The 17,650-nt window shown below is 33.0% G+C and overlaps 1 protein-coding gene across 1 annotated transcript in view; it reads right to left on the bottom strand.

Moving 5' to 3' along the window:
- The window catches only part of PKN2 (protein kinase N2), a 129,419-nt gene that overhangs the window by 12,368 nt on the left and 99,401 nt on the right, over positions 1-17,650 (bottom strand). The window contains exons 9-16 of the mRNA XM_060024962.1: positions 12,124-12,267; positions 11,729-11,804; positions 10,958-11,132; positions 10,602-10,728; positions 8,397-8,527; positions 8,241-8,316; positions 8,071-8,162; positions 2,252-2,428 (exon numbers count right to left, since the gene is read on the bottom strand). Coding sequence (XP_059880945.1) covers positions 2,252-2,428; positions 8,071-8,162; positions 8,241-8,316; positions 8,397-8,527; positions 10,602-10,728; positions 10,958-11,132; positions 11,729-11,804; positions 12,124-12,267 — 998 coding nt within the window. The remainder of the gene's footprint in view (positions 1-2,251; positions 2,429-8,070; positions 8,163-8,240; positions 8,317-8,396; positions 8,528-10,601; positions 10,729-10,957; positions 11,133-11,728; positions 11,805-12,123; positions 12,268-17,650) is intronic.

Genomic DNA, 17,650 nt, shown 5'->3' with positions numbered 1-17,650 from the left:
CAAATGTGATTCTAAAATTGCTTAAGGTAGTTTTTTTTAAGCAAACTTATTTTGGTGGCAAAACAATACTGTAACAATCATAAAAATACCCTGATTTCTCTTTTGCTCCATTATTTGTAAACAGATTGTCCTAATGATACTTAATAAATAACTGGGTATACTGGGTATCATCAAATCAAACCTTTAAGATAAATATTTTACAGAAGCAGAAAATGAAGCTCTCAGAAAGAGTAACTAATTTATCTAAAGCGACATAGCCAGAACACAGCAAAGCTAGGACTCAAATTAATTTCGATTCCTTCGTCTCAAGCAATAAGAATACAATGTTTGCCTAGCATATGTGAGTCACCCTTCTAGGTGTTCCACTAGTACATAGAATACACATAGTCCTTGTTGCTCCCCTTTAGTGAGGGGAGACAGACAATAAAAATGTAAAAAATAAATAAGGTGATTTCAGGTATAAAGTGCTATGAAGAATATAAAATATAAAATAGAATAGAGTGTGGCCTGATCTAGACGTTAGTGATACAGTGGTATTTTAATTAAAGTAATGAGGAAAGACCTCCAAAGGAATGACATTTGAGGTGAGATCTGAATGATTAGAGGGAGGTACTTTAGATATGAAGTATTGCAATAAAGCGTTTTATTCTTGTATTTCACTGGGCTTAATTGTTTCATTGGTACTATATAATTTGTACTCTCAGCAAAAATAAAAAGTTTGTTAAGGCAGAATAGGATTTTATATTTATTAAAGAAAAGGCATAACAAAACAAATTCCCAAGGCAGTTAGCACAAGGCTAGTAGTAGTAGTCTAGATGCCCTGCTTTTAATTTTTAAATATTAATTTTTAAATATGCAGGGAATTAATTATTAGTAGCCTTCTATTATTTTGTGGCTTTTGCCTCCTTTTCTGAAAGCTTCACAATCCATCAGAACTAATGCCCTAGTACTACTATCTGCTGTATTATACTTCTGATGGTTATGAGAATCAAATAAAGGAATGAAAGTAAAAATGTTACACAAATGTCAGCTGTCAGAATACAGACAAGTGATAAAAATTCAATAAAGTTTTACTACTGGTTTATGATTTTTATGATTTGGGTTATGTTTTGGAGGTAGAATTTGGATGTTGCATGTAAGGAAAAAAGAGAATCAAGAATGACTCCTGTGTTTTGGCTTGAACAACTGGTAGATGGTATTGCCATTTAATAACAGAGAAGCCTAGAAGAGTAACAGGCTGGGGAGTGGTGGGTGAGGTGGGGGAAAATGGGAAATATCAGGCGTTCATTCTGAGATGTTAAACAAGAAATACTTATTAGCCATATAAAGGGAAGAGTCAAGTTGGCTGCTGAATGTTATTGGAATTGGAAGTTTAGGTAAGAGGTAAGGGCTGGAGATATACATTTGGTAAACACCTGCATATACGGTGTAGCTATTAAGAGCATTTTCCTAGGTTCAAATCCTAGCTCCAACACTTAAGAGCTTCAAAACTGGGATAACAACAGGGGAAGAATATATATAATTATGTTTAATCACAAATGTTTGCTATTATTTATTCTTTTGCATCTGAATAAGTAAAACCTTCATATAATATCAAATTCAAAAACTACAAAAAGGGGTTTAGTGATAAATTAAAATATTTAACACAGTACCTGACATCCTGTAAGCATTCAGTGAAATATATATTTTAAACAGTATACCCAGTTATTTATTAAGTATCATATCTGGATTCCATGCCTTTCATTGGAGGCGATACGCATACCAATTTCTTTTATATTCTTTAGAGGTATTGTAAGCACATGCAAGCAAACACTTAAGACATACTCTTTTAAATTACCCTTTAAAATGCAAATACAAATATGTCATACAAATATATAATACAAACTCTTCTACATTTTCTTTTTTCACTTAACAGTGTACTTTGAGTATAGTTAATATTTAAAGCCATGGTCCTAGATGGCATTCCCTAGGGAGAAAATATACTGGAAAAAAAGAAATTTTACTAAAATAAACCTAAATTGTATATCTAAATTATCAATTGTGATTTAGGGTAATCCATGAAATTTTCAACATGAACAACAGAGAAAAATAGATACATTTATTTATGGCAAAAAGGTAAGTAAGGAGTTCTATTATTTCTTCATCTATTTTCCGTATGAGGGAAAAAAATAAATCTAAAATTCAGAGAGCTTTTTTCCTTCCCAGAAAGAAATTAGTCATGAAGAAACTCAGAGAAATGCTAAATACTCACACAGCTCTTGGTTCAGAAAAGACATCAGTATGAATGTGCATCATTAGGTCCCCACCGGCAGCATATTCCATTACAAAGCAAACATGCTCTTTGGTTTGGAAACATGCAAAAAGGTTCACCAAAAAGGGATGCCTTACACTATTCACAGTTTCAAAAATTCTTTTTTCACACATCAGGCTGTAAGAGAAAACATTTAAAAATCACTGGTATTTTTTTTTAAAGTTCTAGTTGGAAATAACATTCTTTAAAAATTACTAAACTCTAAAATGAGCAAAGTTCTTAACCATTATAACTTTAAAACCATAAAACGTGTCCTAGTTTTGCTACAAATGCTTTGAAAAATTTGGGCTACTTGATATATATAACTTTAATAGAAATATATTAATGAAAACTAAATATGATTAGCATGACATAAGTTCACATTGATAGTATCAGAGTAGCACACATATGGCTAGTGGTAACAGTTAATAAAAAAGGCTTAATTAGGAGTGAATTGTGAAAAATTTTCAGGAATTGGTCAAAGGATTTAGCAACCTAAAGCATAATTTTAAAATACAAATTTTCTGCTCAAGGCAATTTCAAGGACAGTATATATTTATAATTCACAAGCTGTGGTATCCAAATATTCTATCATATAATATATGAAGCTGAGAGGTAAAGATACACTGCATAAAATTTTAATTTAGAAGGCTAACTGGAAAATAAAGAGGTTACATGGAGAATTCTATAACATACTTCAAGGAAGCTCCTGGAGAATGATACAATTTATCTATAAAATCTATAGCTATCACAGGTTTCCCTGTAAGAACTCTTACAAGCTGCTTAAAAGAACAGTGGTCAAACTTACTGACTCTGAAACAATTTTGCCTAAATAGCAAAAAATACCACTCTTCTTCCCCCTGAAAATATTTAGTAAATCAACCTGACTTAAAACTCAAAGCAGACATGTACACACTGCTGTATTTAAAATGGATAACCAACAAGGATCTACTGTATAGCACAAGCAACTCTGTTCAGTACTATGTAAAAACGTAAATGGGAAAACAATATGAGAAAGAATAGATACATGTGTATGTACAACTGGGGAAAAACAAAAAAAAAGAAAACAAAATCTAAACAACAACAACAAAAAACACCTCAAAGCAGAAGAAAACCAGGTCAAATATTATTCAAATACAACTTGGAATTAACACTTTAAACACCTGATCAAAATAAATATACCTACAGACGTATTTTATTACCAATTAAATTACGTTTATGTTTCTAATACAAAATAGGCATTTTTGTTTGTTTTTGAGACTGGAATCAAAAATTGACATTAACGTTTGTTGAAAAGCATTAATAATGCTTTCATTTTTAAAATTAAAGAACTCCTTAGATGTGTGTGTGTGTGTGTGTGCGTGTATTTGGTTATTGATTTCAAAATACCAAACCAAAATTCTAATGTTAGAAGGAGGTAGACCCATTCTCCTTTCTTTTGGATCTCTTCAGAGTTAATTTTAAAAAGTTTAACTTAAAGATTAAAGCATTTGTTTGGGTATCCAGATTATACTGCTATGAACATTTAAGAGTATACCTGTTGTGTAGAAGGAACATGGAATTTTTATTGCTCTGTTAATATAGTCATATTCTGAATTATGAACTAAAACACCTGTTCAGTTTTAAATACTGACAGTAAATGCAGCTATTATGAAATAGTGTTTAAACTCTATTTAATATGGTCACATTCTAGATGAACTCTTACCCTCTTATTTCACACAATCTGTTTACAACTTTACATATACTCAAAACAGAAAGCCCCACTGTAATTGTTTCTAAAGTGTTGGGCTTATGTCTCCATACATTTGCAAGGTTTCTAAATGTTACTACAAATTAAGTCACTATTAGAAATAAATTCACAGAAGATTAGGAAGAACAGTTAACAGCTTTGACTATCACCATTTAAATTTATTGGAAAACAATGTCTAATTGGGCAAGATCTGTAAGACAGATTCTAAAACAATTGATTTACTATGTCAATCTAAATTTTGGCTAATGAGGATAAAATATTCGGATGAAATAAGACAAATTGGCAAGATGTTTTGGGCTCAACTAGATGGCAAACGTGGCCTCTTCACTGTGTATGGTTTATGGGTGAATTACTAATCCACTATGGGTGAATTACTAATTCTCAGCTGGATAAGTATAAGGTTAGACCTGTGTTGAACATGTAAATGGTCTAAAGGATTAACCAGAATTCCTCTTAAAATGGTTTTAATGCCATTCATAGAATTGCTTGATGAGGACTGACAATATTGATGAGGGCTGGATAGATGTTTTAGGACTATTAGGTAAAGGAGGAAGGATCTTTATAGACCCCAACAGGAACAATAATTTTAATTTTAAGCATTTATACAGCACACCAGAAAGCTGCTCCATAAGTCTTTAACTTTTCCCAATCTAATCTAAATTGTATATTCTCCTTAAAAGTCCATGAAACAATCCAACCTTATTCAAAACTTCAAACTTCATTCTGTCCAGAACATTTTCCTCTATCTTGTCATTTCTCTCCTCTCCATGTTCCCAAATATCTTCCATCTGCCAAAGATCAGCACAAATCCAATCTTCTTTACAAGGCCTTACCTAAATCCACCAGCACACCTTCATTTGATGTTCCCCCTGTTATGAGCTGCGATTATCTATATTGTTCAGCTTAAACTCAAACATATCTAATCTGTTTTATTTATATAACTAATGTATTTATGTTTTATCTCCCTAAGTGACTAGTTCCATTCTAACATTTTTTGGTGTACTTCCTTCAGTACATTATTAGACATGATAGAAACTTAAAAACTATATAAATAGTTATTTTGGTCAGTGGAAAATTACAACATTAATAAGGCTAATCTTAGGATTAAATCATATATACATATATATGATATATATAGAAAATCTGGCTAGCTGTGATTTTGTTCTGCAACTACAAAAATATACTTCCAAGTCTATCCTGTTGTTTTGAAATGTGAACTGGTAAGGCAAGGAAGCTGAGTGAGGCATAACAGTAACACACATTTAACATTCCTACTCAGGAGTGGGGGAAGATGGCACTCAGAAAGAAGTTCTACTAATGGTAGGTGGAAAACGTGATCTTTGTACATGAATTACATTACTTTGAAGTTAGTGCATAATTTGTGTTCCTTAATAAAGATGTAGATTTGTGGTTACCAGAGATGGGGTGAGGGGAGGGGAAATTGGATGAAGGCAGTCAAAAGGTACAAACTTCTAGTTATAAGATAAATAAGTACTAGAGATATAATGTACAATATGATGAAGTTAACATTTCTGTATGTTATATATGAAGGTTGTTAAAAGAGTAAATCTTAAGAGTTCTCATCACAAGGAAAATTTTTTTTTCTATTTCTTTAATTTTGTATCTCTATGATGTTCACTTATTTTGACAATCATTTCATGATGTATGTAAGTCAAATCATTATGCTATACACCTTAAACTTATACAGTACTGCATGTCAATTATATCTCAATAAAACTAGAAGAAAAAAAACCAAACCAAATAACAACAAAAAACAAGTTGATTTGGAATTTTCTATAAGTAAAATAATAAAATTCACACTAGAAAGAGAAAATTTAGAAAGGAAAACTGTCGTTAAGAAACATCAAGTATTTCAGAAACATCTATAGGAAAAAAACCCCCACTGATATGCAATAACATTGAATTCTATGGATCTATTAAAAGGATGAGATAGAAAGTGGATATAAAAGATTTCTGCTTAGTTGTTTACTATTCAGACTTGCAAGTTATATAACTTTTAAAAACATGCTGGTCTGTTTTCTTATTTCCTAAATTAATTTTTTTTCTTGTCTTCCTCTAATTGCTCTCTTTTCTGCTGCCTTCCTCAAAGTCCTCTAAGAGTGAGTTTTATTTCTCACTCTGAATTTTACATTTCTCTGTTTTTCTGGTTCTACTGGAGATTATTTTACTTCTATGTTACTGAATATATGGATTTATAACTGAAGTTAGATAAAGATTACTCATCAACTTTTCACTAAGGCTGGATTAAATTTAAGTAGGGGTAATGTCCCAGGTTCTGGCTAAAGCTTCATCCTCTAATCCAGACATTCTTCTTTAATAGTAATATTAATATTATTCTATCTATATTTAATTAGGAAGTTTTTTCCTACAGAGACGTGGCTCAAAGTAGTAACAATGTAGCAGAAAGTTATATAAACCACCAAGTAATTACCACTTTCCCATTATTAACTGGGTAGTACCAGTCTCCTATTATTTTAGGATATAAATGAATTTACCATATATGAATCTGGAATAAAGCAAACATTCTTCCAGAAAAGAAAAACACTTGACCTTACTATTATTGTAATTAAAACAAACTGACAGTGTAATTAAAGGTTTGCTTTAACTACTTATGTAACAGAAATATACAGTTGTTAGCATATACTCTAGTGTTCAGAATATTTCAAAAATATTATGCAAAATCTCTCTAAGTAGTTTTAGATCAGGGAGGAGTTTATTTTGATATAATTGAGAAGTATGAAAATGGATAAAAAACAAATAGGCAAATCCAAAAGGAAAAGATTTTTTTTATATAAAGAAACCTGCATCTTTTAAGATCTATCCTAATTCTAAGAACTTCCCATATCATGGAAAAAATATTAAAAATAGCAATTTGATATATCTATATGGCACTTAATATAATTCGGTAAGGCAAGTATTACCAAAAAATATATTTTAAAAATATGTGGGTTAACTGAGGCTCAAAGATGTTCAGTGAATTGCCCTGGGATCAAATCATTAATTAAGAAGGAACAATCAGAACTAGAGAAGTCTTCTCACTGATAATCACAGGCTGTTCTCATTATACAGGGCTCTCTTCTATTAATATCAACTGGTGCTTCCTTAACTGGTGGTTTAAGAAAAATACTGCTGCCTCTAAATATCAAATGAAAGCCTCACTCTGTAATAAATATGACATTTTATTATACAATAATTTCCATGTTGAACCACTCCATTAATTTGAGATAGTCTTTTAAAGTATATTCTCTAACCTAATTACAATATTATCCCCAAAGTCCTTACGTTTTAATAATTGTAGAGGCAGAGGTATCCGTATCAATGTACACCCAGAAATGTAAGATGCTGTGGTCAAAAAATACCATTTTCAGAAACATAGAGCAAAAAATAGATGTAGGTGCATTTTCAAAAGCAAAATATATTAACCATTCAGTTAACTGAAGGTTATTTGTAAATGACATCTTATTACTTCTGTAGTATGAACAGGAAATAGCCTCACCAAACCACAGATGTATAACAGTTCCTATTCCATATAAACAGTTTAAAATTTCCAAGTATAAAAGCTTATTAGAATTAATTTAAACATTTCATCATCTTTCCTTGGTATTCACTCAGCAGTAAAATGTCTTAAGAAGGGGAAGAGGGAGTTAGCTAGAAAGAAAAACATTTAATTAATGCCTACCTTATGCATTAATTTATTTAGTTTCTTTACTTATTACAGTTGACCCTTTAACAACATGGGGGTTAATTCGTGCATAATTTATAGTCGGCCCTCTGTATCTGCAGTTCCTCCACATCTGTGGATTCACCAACCATAGACCATGTAATATTGTAGCATTTACTGTTGAAAAATATCCATGTTTAAGTGGATCCATGCAGTTGAAACCCATGTTATTCGACGGTCAAGTGTATTAGGAAAATAGAAAGTGTTGTTGTTGCAATACATACACTGATTTTTCACGATAAGCTACATTTTCAGAAAAATAAAGAATTTCATTTTTAAAAAACTAACCTGTCTACTTCATCTCGAGCCACAATGTCTCCTTTCTTTAAGGCTTTTATAGCAAACATTTCATTAGTGTGTTTATATTCAGCCAAAAGCACCTGAAATGAGATTAAAATAATTATTTCCCGTGTGAGTTATTACTTTTGTAGGCATTCCAAGAAAATTTAAAAGATTACCTTTCCAAAATGTCCTCTACCCAAGACAGCACAACACCGGAAGTCTTGTAGATTAAACTGAAACATTTGTTGAGATCTGAAAACAGTAATGTCAATCAAAAATAAGGCGAAAGTATGGGACTAAACATGTAGCAAAGCTGTGTACATATTCTTTACCTTCTGTCCTCAAGTTCATGAATATCACTATATTCTAGGCCTGATTGAGGAATATCAGGCTCATATTCAGATTGAGATTTTGGAAGTAGTCTATTTCTGTCATTCTCAGTATCAAAAACTGTTTCTGAAACCTGTAAAATATTAAACACTCATTAAATCATAGAAACATTCAGAAAACAACTTATTAGGTAAGGATAGTTAAAGAAAAAAATGTTAAAAGTTGATATAAATATGAGTGAGAAAATAAAATTCAGATATTGGATATTCATTTTTATGGTTATTAATTATATATTACTCTTATCTAAAAAAGGTAAAAAAATGAATACATTGGAAAAAACAAAAACACTAATTTGAAAAGATACACGAGCCCCAATGTTCACAGAAGCACTGTTTACAATATAGCCAGTTACACAGAAGCAACCCAAGTGGCCATCAACAGACGATTGGTTTAAGAAGATGTGGTACATACAGATGGCCAACAGGCACATGAAAAGATGCTCATCATCAGTAATTATTAGAGAAATGCAAATCAAAACAACAATGGGGTACCACCTCACACCAGTCAAAATGGCCATCATTAAAAAGTCTACAAATCATAAATGCTGGAGAGATGTAGAGAAAAGGGAACCCTCTTACACTATTGGTGGGAATGTATTTAAATTGGTACAGCCATTATAGAAAACAGTATGGAGGTTCCTCAAAAAACTAAAAATAGAGTTGCCATATGATCCAGCAACTCCACTCCTGGGCATATACCCAGATGAATTCTAATTCAAAAAGATACATGCACCCTTATGTTCATAGCAGCACTATTTACAATAGCCAAGACATGGAAACAACCTAAATGTCCACCAACAGATGAATAGATAAAGAAGATGTGATATATATATATATACATATATATATATAGCACACACATACATACAATGGAATTACTCAGCCATTAAAAAGAAATAATGTCATTTGCACCAACATGGATGGACCTAGAGATTATCATGCTAAGCAAAGTAAGTCAGAAAGAGAAAGACAAATACCATATATCACTTACATGTGGAATCAAAAATAAAACACAAATGAACGTATCTATGAAACAAAAACAGACTCACAAATATAGAGAACAGACTTGTGGTTGCTAAGGGGGAGGGGGTTTGGGGGAGGGAAGGATTGGGAGTGTGGGATTAGCAGGTGCAAACTATTACATATAGGATGGGTAAACAACAAGGTCCTACAACATAGCACAAGGAACTATATTCAATATTCTGTGATAAACCATAATGCAAAGGAATATGAAAAAGAATATATATATGTATAACTGAGTGACTTTGTTATACAGCAGAAATTAAACACAACACTGTAAACCAACTATACTTCAATAAAATTTTTAAAAAATGTGTGTGTGTGTGTACACACACACACACACACACACACACACACACACACTGGAATATTACTCCCCCCCAAAAAAGAATGAAATAATGCCCTCTACAGCAACATGGATGGACGTAGAAAATATTATGCTTAGTGAAGTAAGTCAGACAGAGAAATAAATAGTATATGATATCACTCATATGTAGAATCTAAAAAATAATACAAATGAATGTATATACAAAACAGAAACAGACTCATAGATTTAGAAAACAAACTTGTGCTTACCAAGGGGAGGAGGAAGGGGGGAGGGACAATTTAGGGGTATGGAATTAACAGATACAAACTACTATATATAAAATGGATAAGCAATAGGATATACTGTATAGCACAGGGAATTATACCCATTATCTTGTACTAACCTATAATGAACTAGAATCTGAAAAAATACTGAATCACTATGCTGTACAGCTGAAACACAATGTTGTAAATCAACCATATTTCAATTTAAAAAAATGAATACATTACTTTCATCTTACATGCATTTTCAAAAATCATGTTAACCTAGTTAGAAGATGCACAGTGTTTCAGGCAACATGTCATCCAATATCAGCCATGCTCCTGTGCTCCTAGATTAAGCAGCCTATTCCATCTCTCCTGGCTCATGAGCATCCAGAGGTTTTTATGTTTCATTCACAAGAAACATAAACAACACAGTTCACACAGGCATTTTTTAACTAAAATGTTAAATGAGATGTTTTTAACATCTCATTCACTATGATGCTTTTACTGGTAATTCATTTGGTGAAAAGGAATTATACAAGGTTTAAAATGCCTTACCTGTCCTTGTGTATCCAAATCTCTTAATTCAGCAGATTCATCTATTTCTCCAAGGGAAGAATCACGTGGTGGGGCCAGAGGAGGCTCAGGTTCAAGATCAAAGTCCAATTTGGTTACTGCAGAATCACTTATAAAAGATAAAGCAATTCACCAAAAGCAGTAATCAAAAGTATATATTTTAAATAACTGTACAATTAAGGCAAACAATTTTATTGTTTTAAAAGTAAGCAGAGCACTAGTTTCAAAATACTATTTGGAAAAAATGAGACTTTTAATAGGCTCACTGTAATCAATATGTACAAATGTCACAATAACTATTTTATAAAAGAAATGCTTAAAAATCTTAAGACACATACCTAGCTGGAGGTGCTAGTTCAGGGATGTGTACATCAACCACTGGCACTGTAGGAGGCACAGGGGCTTGAGGGCTGAAGGTGCCAGAATGATTTACTGTAGGAATAGCTCTTCTCACTAGTCTTCCCCAAGTGGCAATATTAATATTCATTTGAGGAGCTCTGAGAAATGTTTTGCCTGTGGATATTGTAAATAAAGAAAACAGAACAAGTATTTTTTAAATATATTACCAAAAGCCATAATTTAAGAATTCATATTCATCGGTTTATAACTTATGAAGAAAAAACAATATTTGTCACTTAAAAAACCAGTTCCTAACTATTCATTATTAAAGGCTAGTGCAAAAAAGCAAAATCAGTTTTAAAAATAAATACGTAGGAATTGCTCATTTAAGTCTAGTAATGGTATGTGGTTAAGGTTTTAAAAACAGAATTCTTATCTTTTAGAGATACTAACTGTAATATTTATGGATGAATCTATATGATGTCTGGGTTTGCTTCAAATAATCTGAGGAAGCTGTGAGTGATGGAACACAGATGAAACAAAATTGGACATAACCTGACTGTCATTGAAGCTGAGTGATGGCACATCACACTAGTCTCTATACTTATGCATGTTTCAAATTTTCCGTAACAAAATTTAGAAGTAAATAATTGAACAAATAAGAAGAAAACAAAAAGAAAAGATGGATATCACTTTTTAAATAGTATATACATTTTTAAAGTATTTAAGATAACACCAAAACACTTTGTACTTGATTTCTCAGTAATTACCTTGTTGTTTCGAAAAAATTTTCTTTTGTCTTTGGAGTTTTGGTCTTCTTTCAATAACTGGATTAAAAAAGGTAACCTGCAGTGAAGAAAATTCAAGTTGACATGACTATAGCATTAGATTTATGGTTCACGAAATTCAATAAACTTGCAAGTTTGAAAACTTAGAGAATCTGAGATATAATTTAGTTCCATCTCCTCATTTTCTAGATGAGAAAACAGACCTAGAGAGGATAAATGACTTGTCTTAGGGTAACATACCTATTTAGTGGCAGAGTTGAGCCAAGAATTCAAGGTGTCTGCCATTCAGCCTAATACTCTTCCCACTTCTACATCATGTTGCCTACATATATAATTTCAATGGTAGTTATGCATATTTAATAAAATACATTTATTACCTCTGCAAATAAAGTACCCTGCGGTTCCAAATAGAGACACATGCCATGCCGTTGGTTGTCTAAAAAATCTTCTAACCTCAGAAATTTTACAGCACACAGAGATCGCCAATCACGCCAATAAACTGAAATTTCCAGTTCACGTGACTAGAATAATTAAATAAAAAATAAAGAAAACAGGGAACACATCATTGGACACACATGTGAATAAAATATTATAAAATATATAAAATACAAATACAATAAACAAAGATAACATATACAACGGTTGCACTATTTTAAAGAGTGCTTTTATAATGTTTCTCTATTATATATTACTTTAACAAACTTACACATTTTAACTAAAAGGAACACATTCATATCCCAACATTCTCCAGTTAAGGTATTCCTTTTAGATAAAGAATACACAACTGGGAACAATCAATACATTTGAATGACCACCGAAACTCTTTCCATCTCAGAGCTTCAATCTTTTGGATTTTCCTTCTCCTATTGGCTTCATAGGCTGTGCTGTTGCTAGACTTCAATGTTCACCTCAAAGAACCCATTTCAAACCTTCTTATTTCTTTATCCCAATGTTGATCAGGAAAAGGTCTGTGAATAGCATTTATTCTCCACTTTCAGTGTGCCACACACTATGCCAAACACTTTAAGAATGTTAGGTCATTTAATCTTCTAAAGAATACCACCGGGTAATAAGACCAGTGATTACAGGGGCCTGCGTAGGTAGGTAGCAAACAGGAAACTAAGTTTTATACAGAAAAATGTTCATTTATTACAACATCAAACACAACAAAACGAAACAAAAAAGCCCCCCCAAAACCAGGGACAACTTAAAAGTATTATACCATATCTACATGAGAGAACATTCTGTAGTCATTAAAAATAATGCTTATGTGGAAAATATATTTAAGGTTTTAACCATCAATTATTAAATGTACTTGTAGGACACAGTTTATAAGCTGGAGGTCAAGCCATAAATTGACCTCTACATATAAGTCATAATCTGCATATATTTTAATTATAAAGCATAAGACTTCTCCATTATTTTGTTTTTCAGGATTTTGTGGATCACCCACAAAAAGAGATAAATGTTTTTCCCTTTAGGCTCAACAAAGTAATAAATTACTTCTTTCATATAAAAACTTTCAATTTGTGAACTTATGCATCTTATTATCTAAGCTTCTAGTAGGCATAATAAAAAGCCATTTGACTTTAAATAATAAAACTAGTTGATGCAAATGAACACAGAAAACACTTATAAAAAACAGAACATGAAAAAAATGAGTCAAGACACAATGTGCCAAAAGGTCTCATAGACAGAAAAAAAGGACTAGAAAAAGATATCTTGGCAGTGAGTATATGAGCTCAGGACTTCCTACCTCATTGCTTCTCTCTGACACATAATTACTATGGGAGAGAATACTTGTCAGGAAAGGGTAAGGATGAGTAGAGGATAATTATTTTAAGATCAGCAAATGGCATTTAGAAGTGGTGGGTATTAATGCTATAATATTCCATTCAAGTTAAAATTTTAAGTATTTTGAAAACAGTTATTTTGGGAAATAAACTGCATAACTGAACCAGGGGTTGGTAATTTAGACTACTTTATTTTAGATTAGAAAAGGAGAGGTCTACTTTCTCCTATCTTCTTCCACGGTATCAGGGAGGAAAACTTGTTATGGATAAGGCAAATGCAAGTGGTATAGATACTAGGGACGAAATTAGTAATTCTTAAAAGTTCTTATACTTTTCACACTGCTAAAATTGTAAGAGTATATCTTTCTCTGGATGAGAGAAGGTCAAATCACCTCCTTTATATTTTTTCTAGCCACTCTGGTAAAACTCACATATTAACTCATTTCTCTTTCCTCTGTCTGTTTATTCCGTTCTTCAACCTGAAGTATGTTAGAAACACCTGAGATTTGGGATGGAAGGTTATCTTAAGGCCTACATTAGCTTTCCTGGAGTTCTACATGAAATTTTAGGTATAAAGCTCTTCACTTTTTGTTACTTTGCATTGTTCCCTGTATCACTCTCTCTACAATTTAAGGGGGGAGAGTGGCTACAGTCCAAAGCAGATTAAGATATTTTATGTCTACTCATAACACTGTTGCATGGAACCCCAATCCTCCTTTAACTCCTAACATCTACTGCAATTCAGTAAAGCAGGGATATAGTATCTGAAAAGCAAAGTACTCTCTATATAGGGAAATGCCACTGATATTTATTGAATTTAAACTGCAAGTATGACTGCTCATTTGCTGGCAATTTTCCAGATGAAGCAGGTCCATTCCATAAAGCAAGGGCATGTTTGTAGGTAATGTCAAACCTCAAGAGCAACAAAATTCTACATGGAGTAAAACCACTGCCAAAATAGCTGAGCAGTATGATCTGAGCTAAGTACAGATTGGCAATACTGGCAAACTGTCCCAACTTGTGTTTCATTTTGTCGTCTTATGAATCTGAACCTAGGATCAAAGAAGAAACTGTGGTAGAACTAAGGAATCTATGGTTTGTCTGAAGTCTCTGTAAGGCCCAAAAGTAAATAGTAGCTACTTTTTCTAAAGTAGTTGGCATGATGATTTGATACACATATACATATATATACTAATAAAGAATTCCTCCCATCTAATTAACACATCTATCACCTATTTTACACACACACACACACACACACACACACACACACAAAATATTTATATTTGGTAAGAACATTTAAGTTCTGTTCTCTTAGCAAATTTCATTCACACAATATAGTATTATTAACTAGTCACCATTATACATTGCACTATACATTAGATGCTCAGACCTTATTTATCTTATAACTGAAAGTTTGTACCTTTTTACCAACCTCTCTGTACAAGCATTTTTCTACTCTTGGTTTCTATGAGTTTGACTTTTTAAGATTTCACATGTAAATGATACCACGTAATATTTGTCTTTCTCTGTCTGACTTCTTTCACTTAGGATAATGTCCTCAGGTCCAACCATGTTGTCACAATGGCAGTTTTTCCTTCCCTCTCATGGTTAAATAATATTCCATTGTATATATGTACCACATTTTCTTTATCCATTCATCTTTTAATGGACACAGACTGTTTCCAGATATTGGCCATTGTGAATAATGCTGCAATGAACATGGGAGTGCAGATATCTCTTCAATATCCTGTTTTCATTTCCATTGAATATATACCAAGAGTTGGATCGCTGGATCATATGGCAGTTCTATTTTTAATTTTTTGAGGCACCTCCATACTGTTTTCCACATTGGCTGAACCAATTTATTCCCACCAACAGTGCACAAGGGTTCCTTTTTCTCCACATCCTCGCCAACACTTATCTCTTGTTTTCTTGATGACAGCCATGCTAACATGTGATATCTCACTGTGGATTTGAATTGCATTTCCCTGATGATTAGTGATGTTGAGCACCTTTTCATGTAATTGTTGGCCATCTGGATGTCTTCTTTAGAAAAATGTCTATTCAGTTTCTTTGCCCATTTTAAATCAGATTATTTTTTTGTTGTTCTTGCTATTGAGTTGTGCAAGTTCTTTATATATTTTGCAATATTAATTTCTTATCTGATAGATGACTTGCAAATATCTTCTCCCATTCTGTAGATTGCCTTTTCATTTTCTTGATGGTGTCCTTTGCTGTGCACAAGTTTTTGTTAGTAACTACTTCTTTTTTTAATTTAATTTTAATTTTTGGCCACACTATGCGGCTTGTGGGATTTTAGTTCCCTGACCAGGGATCGGACCCGGGCCCTTGGCAGTGAGAGCATGGAGTCCTAACCACTGGTTGTCAGGGAGTTCCCAGTAACTACTTCTTAATAAATGGAACTACTGGGCATTTCTTTTGGCCTAGAGACGCACTGTAAAAAAATTACTGGAACACTGAGGATGTTGTGAATCGAGAAAGTTTGGGAACCTCTGATAGGTGAAAATGAGAGGGAGATTTCACTGCTGAAAAGGAAAGAAAGGGCAAAAAGCAAATTTTCTGCAGCTACTAAAAGAGAGAAAATTATTCAAAGCATGGAAAATTCAAAAGCCAAGGAAAGGTGAGATTTGTAAAGGTGCACATGTCAGGTGTCACATTAATTGGTCTCTTCCTTTGATTATTTGGTCTTCTATGGGCTTCTGAGGACAACATAGGCTTGGGAAACATCAACCCAGCAGTAAAGAGACTGCACACTCAAAAAGAGTTTAAGTTTTAAAAATTGGCTATTTATGAAGGTAAGATTCAGGTTAGGGAATCAACAAGGATGGAAGTATCTGAGGATTAGCTACAGTAGAAATCTATTACCACTCCTAGCCTGAATGAGCAAGAAGAAACAGTTATCAGAATTCAGTGAGAACTGGATCTTGGAAAAGGGACTGTCAAACAGGAACTGTAGCCATAGATGAACACTGCTGTAAAAAAGGGAAGGAGAGAAGGAAACAAACACCCTGATTACCCTCTCCTCCTGCCCTTAGATCGTCTAACATTGTCTCCCCTTTCATGTCAGAGCCCACTGATTCAAACCCGCAGCTATCAGCCTCCAGAGACAAAGAGAGGGACAGGGAAGGGGACCATCAGAATCTACTATGCGGCAAAGAGAAAACTACCACCTCAGGAAACAGTAATATCTGTTTGCAGTTCAGGAGTTCAATGAGGGTGATTCTCAGCTGGAACTAATGTGACAAAAAGAAGGAAACCTTAGGATCTTTTGGGAAAATGAGAAACACAGAGAAGACTGAAACTGAGATAATGGAGAATACAAAGCTATGACCTCTGCTTGAAAAGTCTGCCCCCTATAGATGTGGGAGCAGAAAAGAAAACAATTGTGATACAAACTATTTAGTGCTGTAACAGTTATATATAACTGCACCCTATATCAATTCACATCCCAGAAAAAGTTCCAAAGACTCACTATTATTCCAAACCTATTACAAACTTTTCTGCCTCAGTGTATACACATATAGTTCCTATTTCTAATCATGTATCTTATTTCCCAACCAAAACCTACATACCTATAAAGACAAGGTTGAAGGATGCTGTGGGGGCATCAGTAAGGAAATGGTAAAGGGTAACAATAGTTTTAGGGTAAACAGAGAAGAAAATGAAATTTTCTGATGGCCCCTTCCTAAACTCCTTCCTGAAGAATCAAGGAAATGGAAATGTTTGACCAAACATCTAGCTGTGTGGTAACAAAGAAGTAAAAGAGCCAGAGGAGTAACAATAATAACATAAGCTATCATTTACAGCAAAACCATTATGTACAAGGGGTTAAACTAGGTGCTTTATGCAGATTTGGTAACAGTTTAGGATACTAAAGTTAAGATTTCAGAACGATTCATTGCTAAAATGACAAGGAGCAAAGGTATACTGGGGTTGATGCATTCAAAGAAGTTTGAAATAATATGTTAAATGGGTTGTTGTTTAGATAGTTAGATGTTTAAAATCCCCCATAATGATGATGGGATGCTGGAGTGAAGAACCAAAGTCCTTAAGGATACTGGCAAGTGCCTGGTGGTCAAGAGATGAT

The sequence above is a fragment of the Delphinus delphis genome, chromosome 1, assembly GCF_949987515.2.
Source record: "Delphinus delphis chromosome 1, mDelDel1.2, whole genome shotgun sequence".
NCBI lineage: Eukaryota > Metazoa > Chordata > Mammalia > Artiodactyla > Delphinidae > Delphinus > Delphinus delphis.
Note: the sequence above shows the minus strand (reverse complement) of the source record. Positions and strands in the feature narration are given on the sequence as shown.